Genomic DNA, 18,011 nt, shown 5'->3' on the forward strand with positions numbered 1-18,011 from the left:
CCTATATAAACGCTTTCACAAATACTAAGTCAATTGGGATACAAAAGACAGATTTTAAAATGTATTTGTATTAATTCCATGGCTTATTTTCTTTTAAATAAGTGAAGACTTATTCTAGGCATAGGGCAACCTGTATTTTCCATGACTAGCTAAGTCCTTAAGGAGAAAGCAACATTCTGCCAGGAGAAATGCTTACTAAGTATGACATGCTGTCAAGAACTTTCTGAGAGATCAGATCTAGAAGTCCTAATTTCTGAAGAACCTTTGTTCAGAATTCTGTCTAGTTAGAATTCGGTACTCCGGATCGGCTTAGACTCTCAGTGTTTGCAAAGTCGTTTGTCTCTACTTAGATAGATAATAAGGAAAACATGGTTAAGTAGGGTTAAGGACACAGAGAGGGAGAGAGAGCCTCTGAAACCAAACCCTTAGCTCAAAATCTATGAACCTACCCAGTGGTATGTTTGTGGACAACAGCTTGTTTGGGGCCCTGTGTCCAATAACTGTAGAAGTTCATGGTGCTGAAAACAGTATTAATAGGCATGCTGGTAATCTGATACTTGGTCTGCAGCAAAAATAAAAGCCATACCTCAACTGCCAAGTCTTTCTGAGGCAAGGATGGGAAGATTCTACTTCGTTATTATAAATTCTTCATTATGTCATCTATTGAGATATCTCAAAAAATGTGGTCAACTTTAATTGTTCAAAGTCCATAGCACTAAAGTGGCATAGAGGTGACTCTTCATCTCTCCATTTTGTGGGTAAAAGGAGACATTTGGAGATTAAGAGTCTTCTTGGAAACTTTTCCCTAGGCTTACATGACATGGCATTTCCTGGTTCCCCTTCAACTTCTCTGACCTTTGTTCTGTCATTCTTCTGTTGGCTCCTTTCCAGATGTCCTAAGTGTGGGTGTCCTCCAGAACTCTGCCCTTGGCCATACACTGTTCTGCCTCCCTCATACATTTTCATGTCTACAGTTGTCAGTTTTTAAAAATTATTTGACTCAAATATTAATCTCTTGTCCTGATATCACACCTGTGCAATAGAACTAAATTTCTAGTTTATCAAATGCCTTGATCTGAATGTTTCTTCCATTATCTCAACTCTATTTCTCTTTTCACTAAAGGCATCTTTACCACTTATACCCCTATTCACCCAGACTACCAGTCTGTCATAAACTCATGGATGTTTCCTTTCTCACCTTTATCTGCAATATCTAATGTCATTAACATTTTTTTAAATACCACCTTCAGATTCCTTTCTTCCTCTCCTTTGTCTCCATCATCCCTCTGATTTGTCTGTTACTAAAATAATGTTCTACAAATCATGATGTTCCCTGTCTCAATCCACCATATGGTCCATCAAAATTTCTCCAGATTCTACTTTCAGGTGTCTGCTCTTTAATTCTTCTAGGTCTTTGTTAAACATTTCTTGCATCTTCTCGATCTTTGCCTCCATTCTTTTTCTGAGGTCCCGGATCATCTTCACTATCATTATTCTGAATTCTTTTGCTGGAAGGTTTCCTATCTCCACTTCATTTAGTTGTTTTCCTGGAGTTTTATCATGTTCCTTCATCTGGTACATAGTCCTCTGCCTTTTCATTTTGTCTATCTTTCTGTGAATGTGGTTTTCGTTCCAAAGGCTGCAGGACTATAGTTCTTCTTGCTTCTGCTGTCTGCCTCCTGAGATTCTACTTTTAACATGTTGTTTTCCTCTCCAAAATCTTATGATGCTTCTCAATGCCTACCATGTTATATCAAAGCTATTTTGTCTGATTTTCAAGGTCCTGATACCAGTTTCTTACAAGTGCCTTCCTAACTGAGCACCCAAGCATTCACTTTTTTTTTTTTCAATTTTTTTAAATTGAAGTAGAGTTGATCTACAATATTGTGCCCATCTCTGCTGTACAGCAAAGTGACTCAGTTATACACAGAGACATTCTTTTTTTATATTCTTTTCCATTATGGTTTATCACAGCAAGCATTCACTTTCTTTGTCCCCTAAAACTCCAGACTCATTTCACTACTGTCCCTTTGTCCAGTACTATCTCTCCTCAAAATGCCTTTCCTGTTCATCACTACCTATTCCTTTGGGATCACCACCTCCACATGGCTTTCTCTGATTATTCACACATGTCCTGTCTTTCTCTTAGCAAATATTAGACTGTATGGTTTGGGTTTGGCTTTTTTGTTTTTGTTTTTTTTTAATTTTTGTCTTGTTGTTTGTTATAGAACACTTTCATCTTACCAGCCTGGTTTTAAATTCTGAGGGGGAAAGGATGAAAATTTCTTGTACTTTTTCATCCTGCCAGGTATGCATGCATAATGGACTTTCAATTAAAAAAAAATTATTGATCACTTAATAAAGGCCACACAACAACATTGTACATTTATGAGGTTCAAAACCAAACAGCTAATCTTAAAAGAGAGGCAGAAGGTCCCCACACATTAAAATTGCTGCCATTTACTAGCAGGCCTTAAAATTTTGTTATGCCTCCATTATTTCCTAGTTTACCCTGTGGAAGGATAGGATTATATCTGTGCTATATTTTAATCAAATATATGCAAACTGGGATAGAAATATGTCTATTAAACTTGCAGTTGATATCAAATGATAGGAATTAAAAAATAGAGCTCAAAAGTTGGAGATACCTTCAAATGAGTATGTATAACTTCAGTTCAGGGCAAGATAGGATCCTAGGATGCATTCTAATGAGTCTCAAGATGCCAAGTGACTTAAGTCTATGTTTAACGTAAGAGGTTCAGGGGTCTATTGAATGAAAGACAATGTCTCATTCTATAATACAGTGTTTTCCTGAAGCCTAGAGCAGTCTTATTTTCAGTATGGCCTCTAGCAAATCAAGGGGTCAAGAAATAAAGTACCTCAAAACAAGGGCTAGTGTTGGACCCAAGTGGTCATCTTTGCTGCTGCTGCTCTCAATTCTAAGAGCTCTATTATGCCTTTTAAGTTCCTCTAATAAAGATTTCAAGGTCTAGGATACTAAAATTCTGGCCAGTGGGGCTGCTGACTTTTTTTTTTTCACTAACTCTGAAATATCCTCTATGTACACTCAATGGTGAGAGCTCTTTGTGAGATAACTACACCAAGATGTTTGGACAAGTACGTAGTCAGGTCCCCCGTGCAGAAGTAGGTGACATACCACAGTTCAGACTTTATGATTAGGATAGCAAAGCAAAATCCTTCAATAACATTGTTCCCTTAATACAACTGGGAAGGTGGCTATAATCCCAGTAAGTTTTTTTAAATGCCACTCTAATGTCACAGAAAAACTTAACTCCAGCCAGCGGGATAGAAGGACACATGCTCTAGCGGAAAGAACATTGGTCTTAGGATCACAAGACGAGGCTTTTGGTCTGGGCTCTGCCACTAACTACTTATGTGACCTTAGACTCAGGTTCCTCACCAGTAAGAAGAGGGCATTAGACTAACATATGTAATATAAATTATAAAATCTAATTTAAATTAGACATCATAAATTATGATGATTCTAGATGTACTCCTTTACAATAATAGCACTTAGTCTTTTTACAGGAGGAGTTGCAATGAACTTCTGGCTAGAAGACATAACTCGAGGTGTCCTGATTCCACACTCCCAAATGTGCACACTGCACTGCACTTACGTCACTGAGAGCTTTCTGGGCTTGGGCAACCCTCCTCAGCTCCGGGCTATCATTATATGGATAAAACAAAGTTTTGTCAGCTTCCCAGTCTTCAGTGTAAAGTTTCTAAATCAGGGAAGAATGAAAGTTATGAGAACGTGAGAACACACTTACTTGAAATATATAATTTTGAATTCATCCATCAGTGGCATAAAGAACCCAGGGCAAGGTGAGAGCAAAGGTAAGTGGAATTCACAAATTCCATTCAATCCAAGTCATATTTATTAATAGCTTCTCCAGCTTCTCCTGACAAGTCTTACTTACAGAAGGGCAGATGTGTCTGATTTTGTTTCATCTCCCCTCTGTAACTGCACCTGCCTCCTGCAGCAAGTACTAATGCAAATGTAAGGAGCCAGGAAGCACTTAGCATAATTGCTGTGCTTAAACCTTTAATAAACCTTTAATAAGAGTGAGAAAATTAAAGCTTTAATGAGAGTGACAGCTGGGAATATCCAAAGTGTAGCACAGGCTCTACACTCTGTGGGTCTTTGTGGGTCTCACAGCAGGCTCTCAGGTGCATCTTTGTTTTCCCTGGTTGTTCAGACCCTCTCCTCTACTCGGCCCAAGAGCTTTCTTCTCAGTTCCTCCTGGCCAGCCCTACCCCTGCAGCCCCACATGTCTCAAGGTTACTCACAAAATGGTTGGGGAACCATATTCCAGATTAGCCAGGGTTTACGGGGTATCCCTCTGCATGACGTGTGGGAGGACATGAGAAGATAGAAGTGGCGACAGAGCAGAGGCCCTTACCTTACTGAACATAGCTGTGTTCTTGATGGCCTGGACAAGTTCAGGGGCATCAGGAGGAAGCAGGTACTTATCCTTGGTGTCTTCCCAGTTCTGCTTGTATAAAACCTGGACAGAAAGAACAGAGGACCTGTGACTTGATGTCTCCCACAAGGGCATGAGGATTTAGAGCACAAAGGAGAGCACTATGAAGAGTCTTTCAAACTCAAGTTGTCCTCATGCAAAGCCTGCTGATGTGCCACCAGCATCAATTATGGAAACACTGACCATGTCGACATCCCATGATAATTTGCCTGCATTAGTAAGCTTTTACTTGAAAAGCCTAATTTTGTAAACTAAATCATGATTCTAATTCTCTAGAGATTCTTTACAAAGGTTGCAACCTGTCAGTCATTCACTGAATTTGGATGGTAGATGTGTTTGACTTAGACGGTATTTTTTTTTTAATGTTTTAATTAGTTGCCTACCTTTGAAATTTGGAGATTTCTCATAAAAATTCACCTCCCAACTTCTTTAAAAAATAAATAAGAGATTCTGGTGACACTGGGACTGCATTCTGTGCAGCACCTGCCTGGAACTGAGTGGCATGGCCTGGGCTTTCCAACCCCCATAGCTCTGACCAGCCACTTCAGTCACCTGTGCAGCCTTCCTGACACGTGTTGCCGTTAGAGCCCACCATGCCTGTGGGTTCAAGTGAGACTGGTGAGCAGGATCTGGCCAGTCCAGTTTTCTCCTCTAAGGCCAGGCAGAGACAATGCACATGCTATTTAGTACCCCAGCTATCCATCCCATGACCTTACCTTACTGACTTGCTGCGACACTTTCTTTGCATGTTCAATGTCCTTTGCTTTTTCGTCTACGTGACAAATAGTTCTAGCAACATCGCCATCCATTCGATACTTAACCTGCAAAAATAATGCACAGTTAGAACTCATGACAGGCATGAACATATGAGTATATTAAAGAATATCTTATAATAAAGAGCACTGACCCAATCACTCTATGTCTGCATCACAAAGCCAAGTTTCTGCATTTTAGGTAGAAAACTGTGATCTCCAAAGATCTATAGAGCACCTGTATTTACTGCGTGTCTGCTTTCCCGGGCAAATTTCAGCCTCTCTGTGCTCCAGTATGGAGGATCACAGCGAGTTGGAACTCCCATCTCATATCACCTTGAAGCCAAGCTTTTAGAAATCTCTTTAGGTTCATATTTACAGCAGCATAATCTATGGCCATTGCTTCCTCTAGATTTCTGGACTGGCTCATAGTAATTTGACCCCTTATTCTCTCCACACCTATTTAAAGCCCTCAAATTCCCAGTAGTAGGCATATTTTTGAAATGTCTCTCTCCTTTATTTTCGCAATGCAGCCCACCTCACTGAGTTGATCTTGTACTTTCTTGATTCTGCGAAGTTCTGGGGTATCAGTTGTGATGGCGTATGGCTGTCCTTTTGCCTTCTCATAGTTCTCCTTGTATTTATTCTAAAAAGAATATCAGATATTAGCCTAAACCCTGACAACACAGTAGCAGAAATTTCAGGCAATGCACACATCCCCATCTTATTTTTTAATCTTGCAGGTTATAACAATTATCAATTATAATAGCTCTCTTTTTGTCCCTTACCCTGATTCTCAAAAACTAAAATAGATATGTTAATTGTTCTTCCTAAACATGGCTGAATACTGGAGACAGTAGAAATTTTATTATAAAATATTGTCTTGGAAATGCCCTAAAATGATTCTTTCAATATTTTTATTGTCTAAATTCACACATAAAAAGCTGGAACCTCAATAATTTTAGGAAATAAGTATAGAAATTGAGTCAAGTCTGAAAAGATTTGATTGCTAATACAATGCAAAAATATTCAGTTCAGAAGTTGCAGCTAAATCTCAGTAATTTAGATAACTGAGACACCAGCTGAATTAATGGGAAGTCTAAATTATGAGTATTTTGAAAAGGAATGCAATTTTATTATTTCTGCTAAATATACGAGTTCTTGCTTTAACAATAATATGCATAATTTATCATTATTAATGCTTCAGGAAGACTCAAGTGGAATAGTCAACAATCTAAATTATACTATTGATTTCATTACTAATCACTTTAAAAATATTACAAACCTTTGCCAACATTTTGTTCAGACCATCAGAAATTCTTGAATTTTAATGTCTGAATTAATGAGATTTTTATGACAATAAATTGACAAATTTTTCTATCTTTGCTGAATACGACTGTGATAAAAGAGGCAAGATAATCTTGTTTTTAGAAATCTAAATTTTAGAAAACCTAAATTTTAGATCATTCAATAATCTGAACTAGAAATTTACCAAATAGTCCCCAGTAGTTAACACTCAACCAGAAATGAATATTTATTGGCCAACCACAACAGGATGCTTTTGACATAAGCATTAATCCTATATAATTCGATGTTCCCCTGAGTACCTTTCATCTTTTTCAAACCTCCAGAGGATGTGCAATCAGGCCACCTAGTGAGACCTCAGTCTACTCTGGAAATCAACAAGTGAGATCCATTCAAAGGGGTCTAAACCTGCTGCCAGTCACTGTAACCTACGGAAATGTACATGGAAATGTAAGGACCAGGGATCATCAAAAGCAATGATTCTCAACCTGAAGATTCTCAACCTTCCCAGGCTGCACATGAGAGCCTGGGAAGCTTTTAAAAATCCTCCTCTACAGGTCCCAGGCCTGCCTGGACCAATTAAACTAGAACAGCCTGGGCATCAGTAATTTTAAAGCTCCTTGGGAATTCCAATGTGCAGCCACAGTTAAAAAACTGCTGTTCCAAGGTACAGTAAAACATTCTGATCCTCAGTTTCAGAAGAGTTCTTAGTCTGATCCTGGCTTGTTCAACGACACGTTCTTTTGCACTATACCTCCTAGATACCTTGTTATATACTGTCAGCTAGTCTACTTGAAGGGCATCATGCTCAGACATAGTGTAGATAAGTGTTATTTAGCTTCTGTGAACTGATTTCAACTAAATCTATATCTATAAATCTATAACTATGATTTCCATTATTCTAGACTGGCTATCAAAGAGTGATTAAATCCAGTAAATGCTTTATAGTTGGCCTTATGCTTATTTTGTGGGGACAATTTCAATAAGGATGCTTCCCCTGATGCTGCAATGGTACAAGTAAATTACCTGAAAGCAGAATTCAAGAGTTACAAGACATTATATTTCTGTACAATAAGTTTTGTCTCATACATGGTTGAGAAACAAAATCCAGCCAGCATCCAAAACAGAGTTGACTGAGATCAGTAATTTCTCAATAATAAAACCAGATAAGCAGAAGTTGTTTGAAACTTACTGTGCTGAAGAGATCCTGCATTTTCTGACTGTGTGCAATGTAAGGGGTCATGAACTTTGAAGAGTCCACCTTCTTTCGAACGATTCTCTTCCTCCCCATCGGCTTTGCTGGTACTGGCTGTGCCAGTGCCGGTTTGGAAGTTTCTGATTGCCCATAGTCAGATGTCTTTGTTGTCGTAGTTTCATAGATTTCTGTTACTGTCTGAAAATTTGACATACAGTTATGTCAAAATTTGACAACATTGTTATGAAAGTAAAAACTGAGATACCATAGTCTTGATATACATTATTCTAACTTCAAGTCAGACTGATATCCCTGGTGTTACTTCTCCATATCTAACGTAAGCCAAAGCAGGAACTTACATGCTATATTCATGTGAAGGCATATTGTGTGACATAAATCTGAATGCTGATTGTGTCAGATTGCATGGAATAAAATGGTTACTCTTTACTGACTTGCAACATTACCATAAAATTCCATTTGCCTAAAGGAACACCTTAAGATAGGATAAAAATCAAAAATAAAAATATTTTCAAACATTTAAAAATCTTCTTAAACTGCATGGGTAAAGTAAAAGCAAACTGGGATCAGGGAACAAAAAAATGAAGACAATCAAAGCTCAAATTCTTGACTTTAATATTAACTTTTAAATGATTCTAAGAAAAAGTTGGTTGCTTGTTCTGCAGGTGTTTTAAGCATTCTGTAGTATGAGACAAAGAATGATGAACTTGAAAAAATGAATCACATCAATATTACAAGTGATTACCATTCTTTTGGCTTAGTCAGTTAGCACAGGGAGATCAGCTTGGTGCTTTGTGACCACCTAGAGGGGTGTGATAGGGAGGGTGGGAGGGAGACACAGATGGAGGGGATATGGGGATATGTGTATACATAGAGTTGATTCACTTTGTTATACAGCAGAAACTAACACAACATTGTAAAGCAATTATACTCCAATAAAGATGTTTTAAAAAAATTAATGTGAACTGGAGTGCCATTTACACTAATAAATGCTTAGGTAGACAAGAATAATGATGACAACATAATGGGGTAATTGGTTAGCCTCACAACAGTCCTACGTATGTGGTAGGTGGGAGATTGTTGTTTCTTACAACAGGCTTTATAGTGGAAGAAACGAAGGTCCAAAGTTTGGGTCTAGTCCAAGGTTAAAAATACAGTATGTAAGAAAAGAAATAAGTAGCTAAATCTTCAATCCATCTCATAGTAAAGTTTCCTTCACAGCTTATATCATCTGTACCAAAGGAAGAGTTCCAGCATCAATTATGAAAATAGAAAGCTAAATGATAAGGAAATTGTACATCTATGACAACTACCTCTACTCTTGTCAGATCATTGTTAATAGGTCGCTCTCTGCCCGTTATTACTGATGTATGGCTGATGGTGAGAAACTAACCAATTTACAACATCTACAGGTGTTAGTTTTTATGCAGGCTTCAGGGTTAGCCATCCATATCACTATTTGTCATGCTCAAGAGAAACAGCTCCATGCAGAAAATGAAGCATGAGAGAGCTTGGAAAAAAAAGTTCCAACTTGGAATATTTATGGAAATGACTTTCTCAGAATTCCTAATGTGCCAAAATCTAAGTAGCATTTTATTGTATCGTCAAGAACAAAGGCTTGGAGGTGCCATCTCTTTTGGCAGAGCTGGTGCCCCAGAAGTTATGACAGTACACAATAAAACTGTTGGTCCCCGTGCAAATCAGAAGTCCAAGGCAATACCTTTGCTGCAGTCAGAGAGTGGTGATAGCCAATGATGTCATTCTAATAAGCATCACCTACACCAAAAATACAATACGAGTAACAGGGGAAACCATCCCTAGCCATCTTGAATATATTGAATAGTAAAAACAGGTAACGTTCATTCTTTTAACACCGGCTGCTGGGCACACAGGTGAGTGACCCTCCAGATTCTCCCTTTTGCCAGCTCGGTGGCCCTGGGAGTCTGAGAGGAGAAGGCTCCTTCTGCTTTAATGAGCATGCAGCTTGTGCAGGTGTGGGCTGGGTCTTACCTCCCCCGGCACCTCTTCATAGACTGTCTCCTCTGTGTAATACTATAAATAGAGAACAAAGTTATCATGAGAACTAAAGCAGAAATCACCTCTGCTCTGCCTCAGTAGAACCACTTGGCTTATTTCACTAGTCCAGTTGGTTTTTAATATTTGTGGGAAGGACGTAGATGAGGGAGGCTGTTCACATTTTGGAACGCATTCCAACTATGTGAAACATCAGGGTAGCTACAGTGAAAGCCCTCAGACTGGACAAGGAGATGCAGACAGAATGACGAGGAAAGTGTCTGATGCTGGCTATTTATCTGCTGAAGCTATTTTACTTGAGACAAGTAAAATTCTTTTCTTATGGTACCCTAGATAGAGTTTGCTGAGAAAAGAATATAATAACAATATCTTGAGTGTGTGAGTTGGCAGAGAGGAACTGTGATAAAACTCACTGCTGACTAACAATAAAAAAGAAGAAAACCAGAAACCTCAGTGTGAATAAAATTTTAAAATATTGTTATCATGGAAATGATAGATCCGAAAGCACAGACACATCTCAATTATCCCTATACCACCCTGAGTACTAAGTAATAAGTTTCTTCTGGAGTGATGGGCAAATTGCTTCTAGTAGCATGATGGTCCTGAAAGGGTTGCTACGGAGAAATTCCTCATCAACAAAATGTGGGAAAGTTAGGCAGCGATTTGCCACTGATGGCTCTGAGGTGCCTGCAGGCTGGATATGAAGTCAAATCTACTTTTGAGCTACTTCTGACATCACTAGCAATAAATAGACGTGGATAGGAGCTGGCTGACATTTTGTTTCAGATGCTAAGGAGAGTGGAATCCTGCCCCCAGCATCACCCAGCAAAGCTGGGTGAACAGAAGGAAAGACTAGTTTAGGCCGAGGCATACAAGGAAAGGGATAAAAATGAAACACTTGGTTCATTTTCTCAGTTAACAAAATGTGTAACATTTTATGCTTCATTTTTTCTTTGCCACCAAAACATTCTTGCGGGGAGGAAAAAACACTGAAGGCAAAATCCCTCTCGGGGGCCTTTCTTTTGCCCTTGGTTCAGTGAACTCTCATCAAATTACTTAACCATTGTCAGTAGGCCACATGGTCTGTTTCACTTGCAGTAAAATTAGCATAAAACTTGCTTAACGTCCCCCACTCCTGTGCTTTCTTTGCTCCTGTACTGTTTTTTAAAAATTTGAAATCTAATTCTGTCTCTGTGCCCTTACACATAGCAACATAAATCACAAGCTCTTACAGGACAGAGAATCTCTTGTGTGCTGTGCCTTCATCACCTGGGAACTATCATTTGGACACTTTACGAAATGCTGTTTGATGCTGATCTACATGGAACCATTTTTCTGGCCACACAAAACATCAGTGACTTGAAAAGAAATTTTAAACTAAAGTGAGTGATTCACAACTATTTTGGATTTTCTTAGCATCCAAGTAAAAGCAGCTTTTTGGTAGCCATCAAATTTTACCTTTACTGGGCTCTCATCATTAGTAAACATGTCTTAGAAAAAAGCTTACCAAAACAGGCAACATTATCCAAATGGTTGGCATTAACTTACATGCCAAATCTCACATTTTTTTTTTTTAGAGCTGTGCCACTAATTAGATAGTACATCTCTGCCTTTTCCTTTCTTTCCAAGTTTAAGTTTGAGTACAGAATGACAGTACAATTTTATTTAGTTGTCCAAGATCCCCAGGAGATATATTTTTAAAGCTAGTTCCTGTCTGTTTTGTGAATTCTTCCCTGCCCGTTTTCTTAAATCTGCCACCATCCCATTCTCATGGCATCTTTTTTGAGGTCAGAAAGACCTTGGTTCAATTCTCTCTGGCAGAAAGTCTATTAGTATATCACCTGCTGGTCAGACCCAGAAGCAGTAATGGGAACAAAATGGCAAGGGTGAGATGCCTAAAAATAGCCTCCCCCATTTTTATGACATCTAGTTAAATCCATCAAATCTAGCACTAAGGACAATTTCCAGGGACCAATGAACACAATTATTTTAAGAAAGACAAGGTATATTTAAGCTGGAGGCTAAAAAGTATTCCTGGTATTACCATCATAGGAAAGGCAATTTAATTTATAATTGTGTTAGTGCTTCATAGTGATTATTCTGACCATCAGGGACGTATGTAAAATGCACTAGTGATAATATTGAACACTGAAGACATGACCTTTGGCATTTAAGCCAGATAAGTTGAACATTATATTGAATGAGTCTCAGTGTGGGTTTTTTTTTTCTTTTCCTTCTTCTTCCTATCCTTCAGTAATAAAAGCAATTTTATTTGTAGAATAAAATTTTCTTGACCTAAATATAAACTGCTCCATAAAATAATCTTCCAAAGACAAATTTTGGCACGTTCAATTTGAATTTGATTCTGGGTAACTCTTAAAGTTAATTTCATTCTTATTAAAAAGCACAGATTTTCAAAGCTGCCTCCACCTATCTTGGGCACTTAGAGATTTTCACATGTGTAGATCATCATGGTTAATTGGTAATTATTAAGGACCTTCAGATTCAATGGCAATGTATCACATGAATGCTAAAGGCAAGAGGTGGTAAAGAAAACCCACAACATAATAAAGACAAAATAAAATAAAATAAATATATAATAAACAATTAACTTTATAACTCATGTCAGATATCCACCAATAATCTTGAGGGAATATTTCAAGATGCCCACTATGATCTTTGTTTTTTTTTCAAAATTCAAATGCAAAAGCTAGTCTTGTTCTCTTGGGTAAATATATTGGAGTTGGTGGGGAAGTGTGGCTCCAGCCGTCACTTGTGAGACAAGTAAAAATAAACTCATGAGTTTGCTTTTATATATGTATGTGTGTGCACATAAACACATATATAAAATCTCCCATATGTCTATAAGCTCATATATATACATTATTCTGAACACTTGGTCCATTTCGCCCCATACATAGATAATTAGCTGATTGAAGCAAAGAGTAAGTAGCTCTTTTTCCTCTGTGGCTGTGCAGACACTAAGAAATTGAGTTCAGTTCTCAGAACTTTCTCTTCATCCCCTTAGTCCCTTTGATCATGGGGTCTGGGAAGTGGGGAAGAATGTAACTTCAGAAGACAAATGAAAATCTGTCTTTACACTACACTTTTTTTTTTTTTTCTGAGAGTTTAAAGAAAAGCAGAAGTGGGAAACAGTGATACTTCTTTTCAGTTCTACTCCCACATAATTATAGTGAAACTGAACGTAAAATATTCCTTTCTTATGCTTTAATGATGACTCCTTGAGAAGTTATAATAGACAATGTGTTTTTCGAATGATTAGTTCACCTACACGATATTGATTGTCGCCACATAAAATTCTCTGCTGTCAGAGTCAGGATTTTAAAAAATCTTACCTCCACCACCTCCTCATATTCTTCGTCATCTGCCATTTTCCCAGAGTAGTAGTGGCACCTACAAACTTTTCATATTCCAGACGAATGAAAATACATTAGAATCTATACACTAGAAAATACATTAGAATCTATCCCCAGGACTGAAACCATCTTATAACATTCTAAAAACAGAATTTAAGGCTAATCCATTCTACATATTCATATATTTTTGCAGGCTAAGTGAGAAAAGACATTTAAATACAGGTCTAAAAAATCTGAGGCTTCAAATTTCTTTTTTTTTTTCAAATTTCTTTCTCTTGATTCCCGCAGGAATGTGTTTTGTATTGCTACTTCTAGCTACATGATCAATTTAGCTAAAGTTGTAAAAGGAAGCTGAGGTAAGGGAGGTAAAGGGTTTGGATTCAAAGGTACAGAGTATCTACATTTCCAGATACCTGGAGAACAGTATTTTCAAGTAAAATTTCAAGCAAAAATTTTAGTGGAAGTTCAGCTTGGCTTTCAGAAAAAGTTGGAGTTTTTCCTGGTAGCACCCAAATTCTAGGAGGGCTGCCTTAGGTCTCCATCCTGTTCTACTACATTGTATGCAATAGATCCTATGCTTCAAATTAGAACACATAAAAATAAATCTGTCAACGGACTTTAAGAGAAAAAATAGAAACCTCAAGGCAATGGGGTTATTCTCTTCCCGAACACCATTGGCCTGTGTGGCTTTTTCTCTTTTGTTTCTGTAGCTCTGTTCAAACCTGAAAAATAACAAATTGTTAAAGCATTGATTGAAGTACATATGAGATGGTGGGTCTCTGGCCTAAGCTTCTAATGCAGGAACTAGCAAAAGGATCTCCCAAGGCCTTCTTAGTTTGACGCCAGAGAGTAGGACTCTCCCTTGATAAAAGTGGATGATGATTTGGAGCAGCTGTCCCTTCGGCCAAAGATATTTGCCATGTAAATCAATACCCCAGCTGTGGCTGGTTTTGTTACGCTAGCAAAACTGCCGCTCCTTCTGAGGCAAATGAACCCCAGTAGAACCAGATAAATATAGGAACGTAGAACATAGATCCTTTTTGTACTAATATATTTAGAAAAAAAAAAAAGGCAAAAAATGAAAAAAAAATTGTTAGACAACAGATCCAACTCAGTCAAGCAATAAATTGGTTAATATAGGACTCGACTCTAATCACACACTACATGTCACGTATTAGTAAGGTCTGAGTAGGGCAATGGGGTTACAGACTTTCCTAGTCACATTTGCGTCACTCATTTCCCCAGTTACAACCCAAACTTTGGAAAATACTTCAAGGGAAGTTGTGGAACAGGTCCTGAAAGAATATTACAGAAAAAGCCGTAAATTGGCCTTACCTTCAATCTACCAAATAAATTTCCTCAGCAGCAAAGCCTCTCCCAACTCTCCCCTCCTGAGAACCCCAGGCAAGAGCCAGCGAGGAGCCTGGGCTCCGAATTATCATGTGGCCAGAGCAGCCAATCAGATCTCGAGTTGCTCAAATTTCAGAAGCTAAATATACTAAGTGAGCTTCTGAAAACCACCTGTTCATCAATTCCACTAAAGGATAAAGGGTAACAAATTGCTTGCATAGAAGTATTCAAATGTAATGGAATTTTACCTAACTTCCAGAGTATGGGGTTCTAAGTTATGTTTAATCTCTCATTTCCTACAGCTCTGTTTAATACCATATTCATGCAAAAGAATTTAGAAGAAAATCAGCATGACTTTGAGGGGCTTTAAGCTTTCTGCAACTTTCTTCCTGTCAATTTTCCAATCTTCATGGAGATAACTATGCTTGCTCATATACAGCTCACCAGGTGAGCCACAGGTAAGTCACAGGTGTTAATGTGAAAGAAACAGGGGGATAAGATCCAGAAAACATCAAGTTGGCAAAACCAATTTTTTAAAATGTGATAAAAATGAAGTGATTGGTGAAAATACTTGATGGTGACACTAGATAAGGTATCCACAGGGCGTAATTAGAGAGATTAGGCCCCATCATTTTTCTATTACTAAACCAGGTGGGGAGAATGCCAAGATCATGTTCATCACCTTCTCCCTTTCTAAGCATTCCTAGCTGCTAGGAATGCAGAGCCTCTCATATGTAACTGGGTTATTGATTTTCTATTTACTCAAATGCTTCCTAGAAGCAAATTGTGAATGCAGGCACAAAAGGGTTCAATTTCTGAACAGCAAGGGCAGATAAAATGGAAATCAGTAAATTACTAGAAGATAATGCTCTATTATGCAAGTCAGAGTGTAAGACATTGACTTCGTAAAAATCATCCAACAATTTTCTACCTGAAATCAATTTTCACTGATTTAATCCCTTTCCACTTCCCTGTATTAAGGCAAAAACCCCATGGGTCACTCACATCTTGATATGGATTTGAAACTAAACATATTGTTATAGTTCTTTTTGGTTAAATGTTAGGAAGTAATGTCACATTTCAAACATACGTATCTCTCCCCCTTCCATGATTCATATGGTGGTAAAATTTGAACATCATTTTATCATCTGAATTAATTATACCTGTTCCTTTTGTTTCCACAGGTTTTATGACCAAGGAATATTTGTGTGGATTATGAGATCATTCACCTGGCATCTGCAAACTAGAATTATGACTTACTATTCATTATGTGCTTTTTAAAAGATGGTGTTAAGTTGAAAAATAATACGGGCCTTTTAAAAAGTAAAAAATAGGCATAGATTAATGCTTATCTGGAGTTATGCCCTCGAGACAAAAGAGCACCTCTATTTTTCTGGCCTATCAACGGCCTCTTCTGTTGAAAAAGAATCAATTGACACCTTGATCTATTGGTAGCTTCTTATCATACGCCTTATACATAGTAAGTGCTCAATAAATGTTAGCTATTATTATTTTTAAATTATTATTACATCTTTAAACATTTTATTGGAATCTTTACTCTTTATATTAGACTGAAATACCAAAATATTGTGAAGCTTCCGAAACCAGTTGGTAGTTAGTCTCAGAATTTATGAATCAATAGGAATTTGGCTATAAGCCAATATAATTGGCTACAAAACAAAGCAGGGTACAGTGAGGTACCAATAGCAGAGCTTCAGATGATGCTTTCTGAAATATCAAAGTATAGAAGTGTCACGTCTGGGGACCAGAAAAGATTTGATGGAGGAAATGGCATTGTAAAAGAGTTTTTGTTGCTGCAGTTTGATTTTATTAATTATTTTAACCAAATTTTATCTGCACATCATTTAAGAATCAAATAGTTTTGCAAGGCTTGTTATTAAAATCAGTGCCTCCTGTTTCCACTATTCCTTTATTTTTCCCACCCTGGAAACAATAATTTTAACCCTTTTAACTGAATCTTTTGTTATTTATCTCTACACATTTAACAAAATGTCTATATTATTCTTTTCTGAGTTTTCCAGTCATTGGTATTATCTGTCAGGTTCCCACCTTGGAAGATCAGGCTTTAGTTCTCTTTTATATAACCCCCACTCTCACCAGACACAAGCCTCATGCCCCATCTCTATCCTCCCAATAATGTTCTATTTATGTAATTCAGAATTCAATGTTTATGTTATTATGATTGCAAAAGGCCATTCATAGCTGAACCCCATATATATATTATGATTATTTTTCTTTTCCTGCACAAGGGTTTGTTTTTCTGCAAGTTGATAGTTTTTGTTGCTGTTGTTGTTGTTTGTTTTCTGTCTCTCCTTTTTTTTCTCCATTGGCTTCATTTTTCCAGATAAGCAGTATCCAATAGAGTTCTCTGTAGTCATGGAAAAGTTCTATACCAGCAGCACCAAGATGGTAGCCACCAGCCACGTGCGGTTATTGAGAATTCAAAATATGGCTGGCATGACTGCACAACTGAGTTTTTATATATTTTTTTGTTTAATTTAAACTTAAATAGTCACATGGGGCTGGTGGTTATGGTGTTAACAGCACAATTCTAGAGGCTTATCACTACCTCAAACTTTCTGTCTAAATCCGCTCTTGGTGTTTTCAAAGACATCAAGTAGCATTTTATAGTTATATCTATTTCATCTTAGATCTCTCAGGGAGCCTTTTGTTCTATCCGACCTAATTTCCTGGTACTCAGATCTCATCTTGATGCCCCTCACTGTCATTCTGGGGATTATGTAGATTATAATATGAAAATTCCCAGTCCTTTAACTAATATTTATTATGTACAATGTAGCAGGCACTGTTCTAGGTGCTTCCATCCTGCAGCAGGAGTTGACTAAGCACTTCTTGCTTTTTAACGGAACTGCAATTTAGTTTGGGACAGAAATATGCTAATTTAAAAAATACATTCCTCCTCAATTCCTTAAATGTTAGGGGAAAAAGGTGACATAGTTTTGCCAATAAGATTTAAGTGTAATTCTAGAGAATAAGCCTTCTGGGAAAGGTATGATTTTACTGAGGAGCAGGGTCAGATTCAGCAGGCACGTACTGTTTTCCTCTTGCCATTCCACCCTTCTCTAGGCCTGGGACACAGATGTAATGTCCGGGGGCAGAGCATGAGGGTGTAAGTCATACACTAAGAAAGGTAAAGCTAGAAGGAGACTCAGGCTTTAATAACCCCCTTAATTTTTATATTTTGTAATTATTTTATAATTTAATAAGTTTAATATATAATTGCACAAATAATTACATTGTATTTTAAAATTTCCTGCATATTATATATTTTTTTCTATTTTGCACTTTACCAACTACTAATAAAGTTGGTTATTTATTCATATGTTTATCGACCATTTGTATCTTTTATTCGGTGTATTATTGGCCCATATCTCCCCACCTATACTGATTTATAGTCATTCTTTTTTTTTTTTAATTTTATTTATTTATTTAT

The 18,011-nt window shown here is 37.4% G+C and overlaps 1 protein-coding gene across 1 annotated transcript in view; it reads right to left on the bottom strand.

Annotated features, from left to right (window-relative positions):
- The window catches only part of NEB (nebulin), a 225,939-nt gene extending 211,340 nt beyond the window's left edge, over positions 1 to 14,599 (bottom strand). Inside the window, exons 1-9 of the mRNA XM_065880211.1 lie at positions 14,522 to 14,599; positions 13,825 to 13,908; positions 13,166 to 13,230; positions 9,786 to 9,827; positions 7,755 to 7,955; positions 5,796 to 5,903; positions 5,222 to 5,326; positions 4,425 to 4,529; positions 3,639 to 3,743 (exon numbers count right to left, since the gene is read on the bottom strand). Of these exons, the coding sequence (XP_065736283.1) occupies positions 3,639 to 3,743; positions 4,425 to 4,529; positions 5,222 to 5,326; positions 5,796 to 5,903; positions 7,755 to 7,955; positions 9,786 to 9,827; positions 13,166 to 13,201 (702 nt within the window). The 5' untranslated portion in view covers positions 13,202 to 13,230; positions 13,825 to 13,908; positions 14,522 to 14,599. The remainder of the gene's footprint in view (positions 1 to 3,638; positions 3,744 to 4,424; positions 4,530 to 5,221; positions 5,327 to 5,795; positions 5,904 to 7,754; positions 7,956 to 9,785; positions 9,828 to 13,165; positions 13,231 to 13,824; positions 13,909 to 14,521) is intronic.
- Positions 14,600 to 18,011: the final 3,412 nt, after the last annotated feature.

This window comes from Phocoena phocoena, chromosome 7, assembly GCF_963924675.1.
Source record: "Phocoena phocoena chromosome 7, mPhoPho1.1, whole genome shotgun sequence".
Taxonomy (NCBI): Eukaryota; Metazoa; Chordata; class Mammalia; order Artiodactyla; family Phocoenidae; genus Phocoena; species Phocoena phocoena.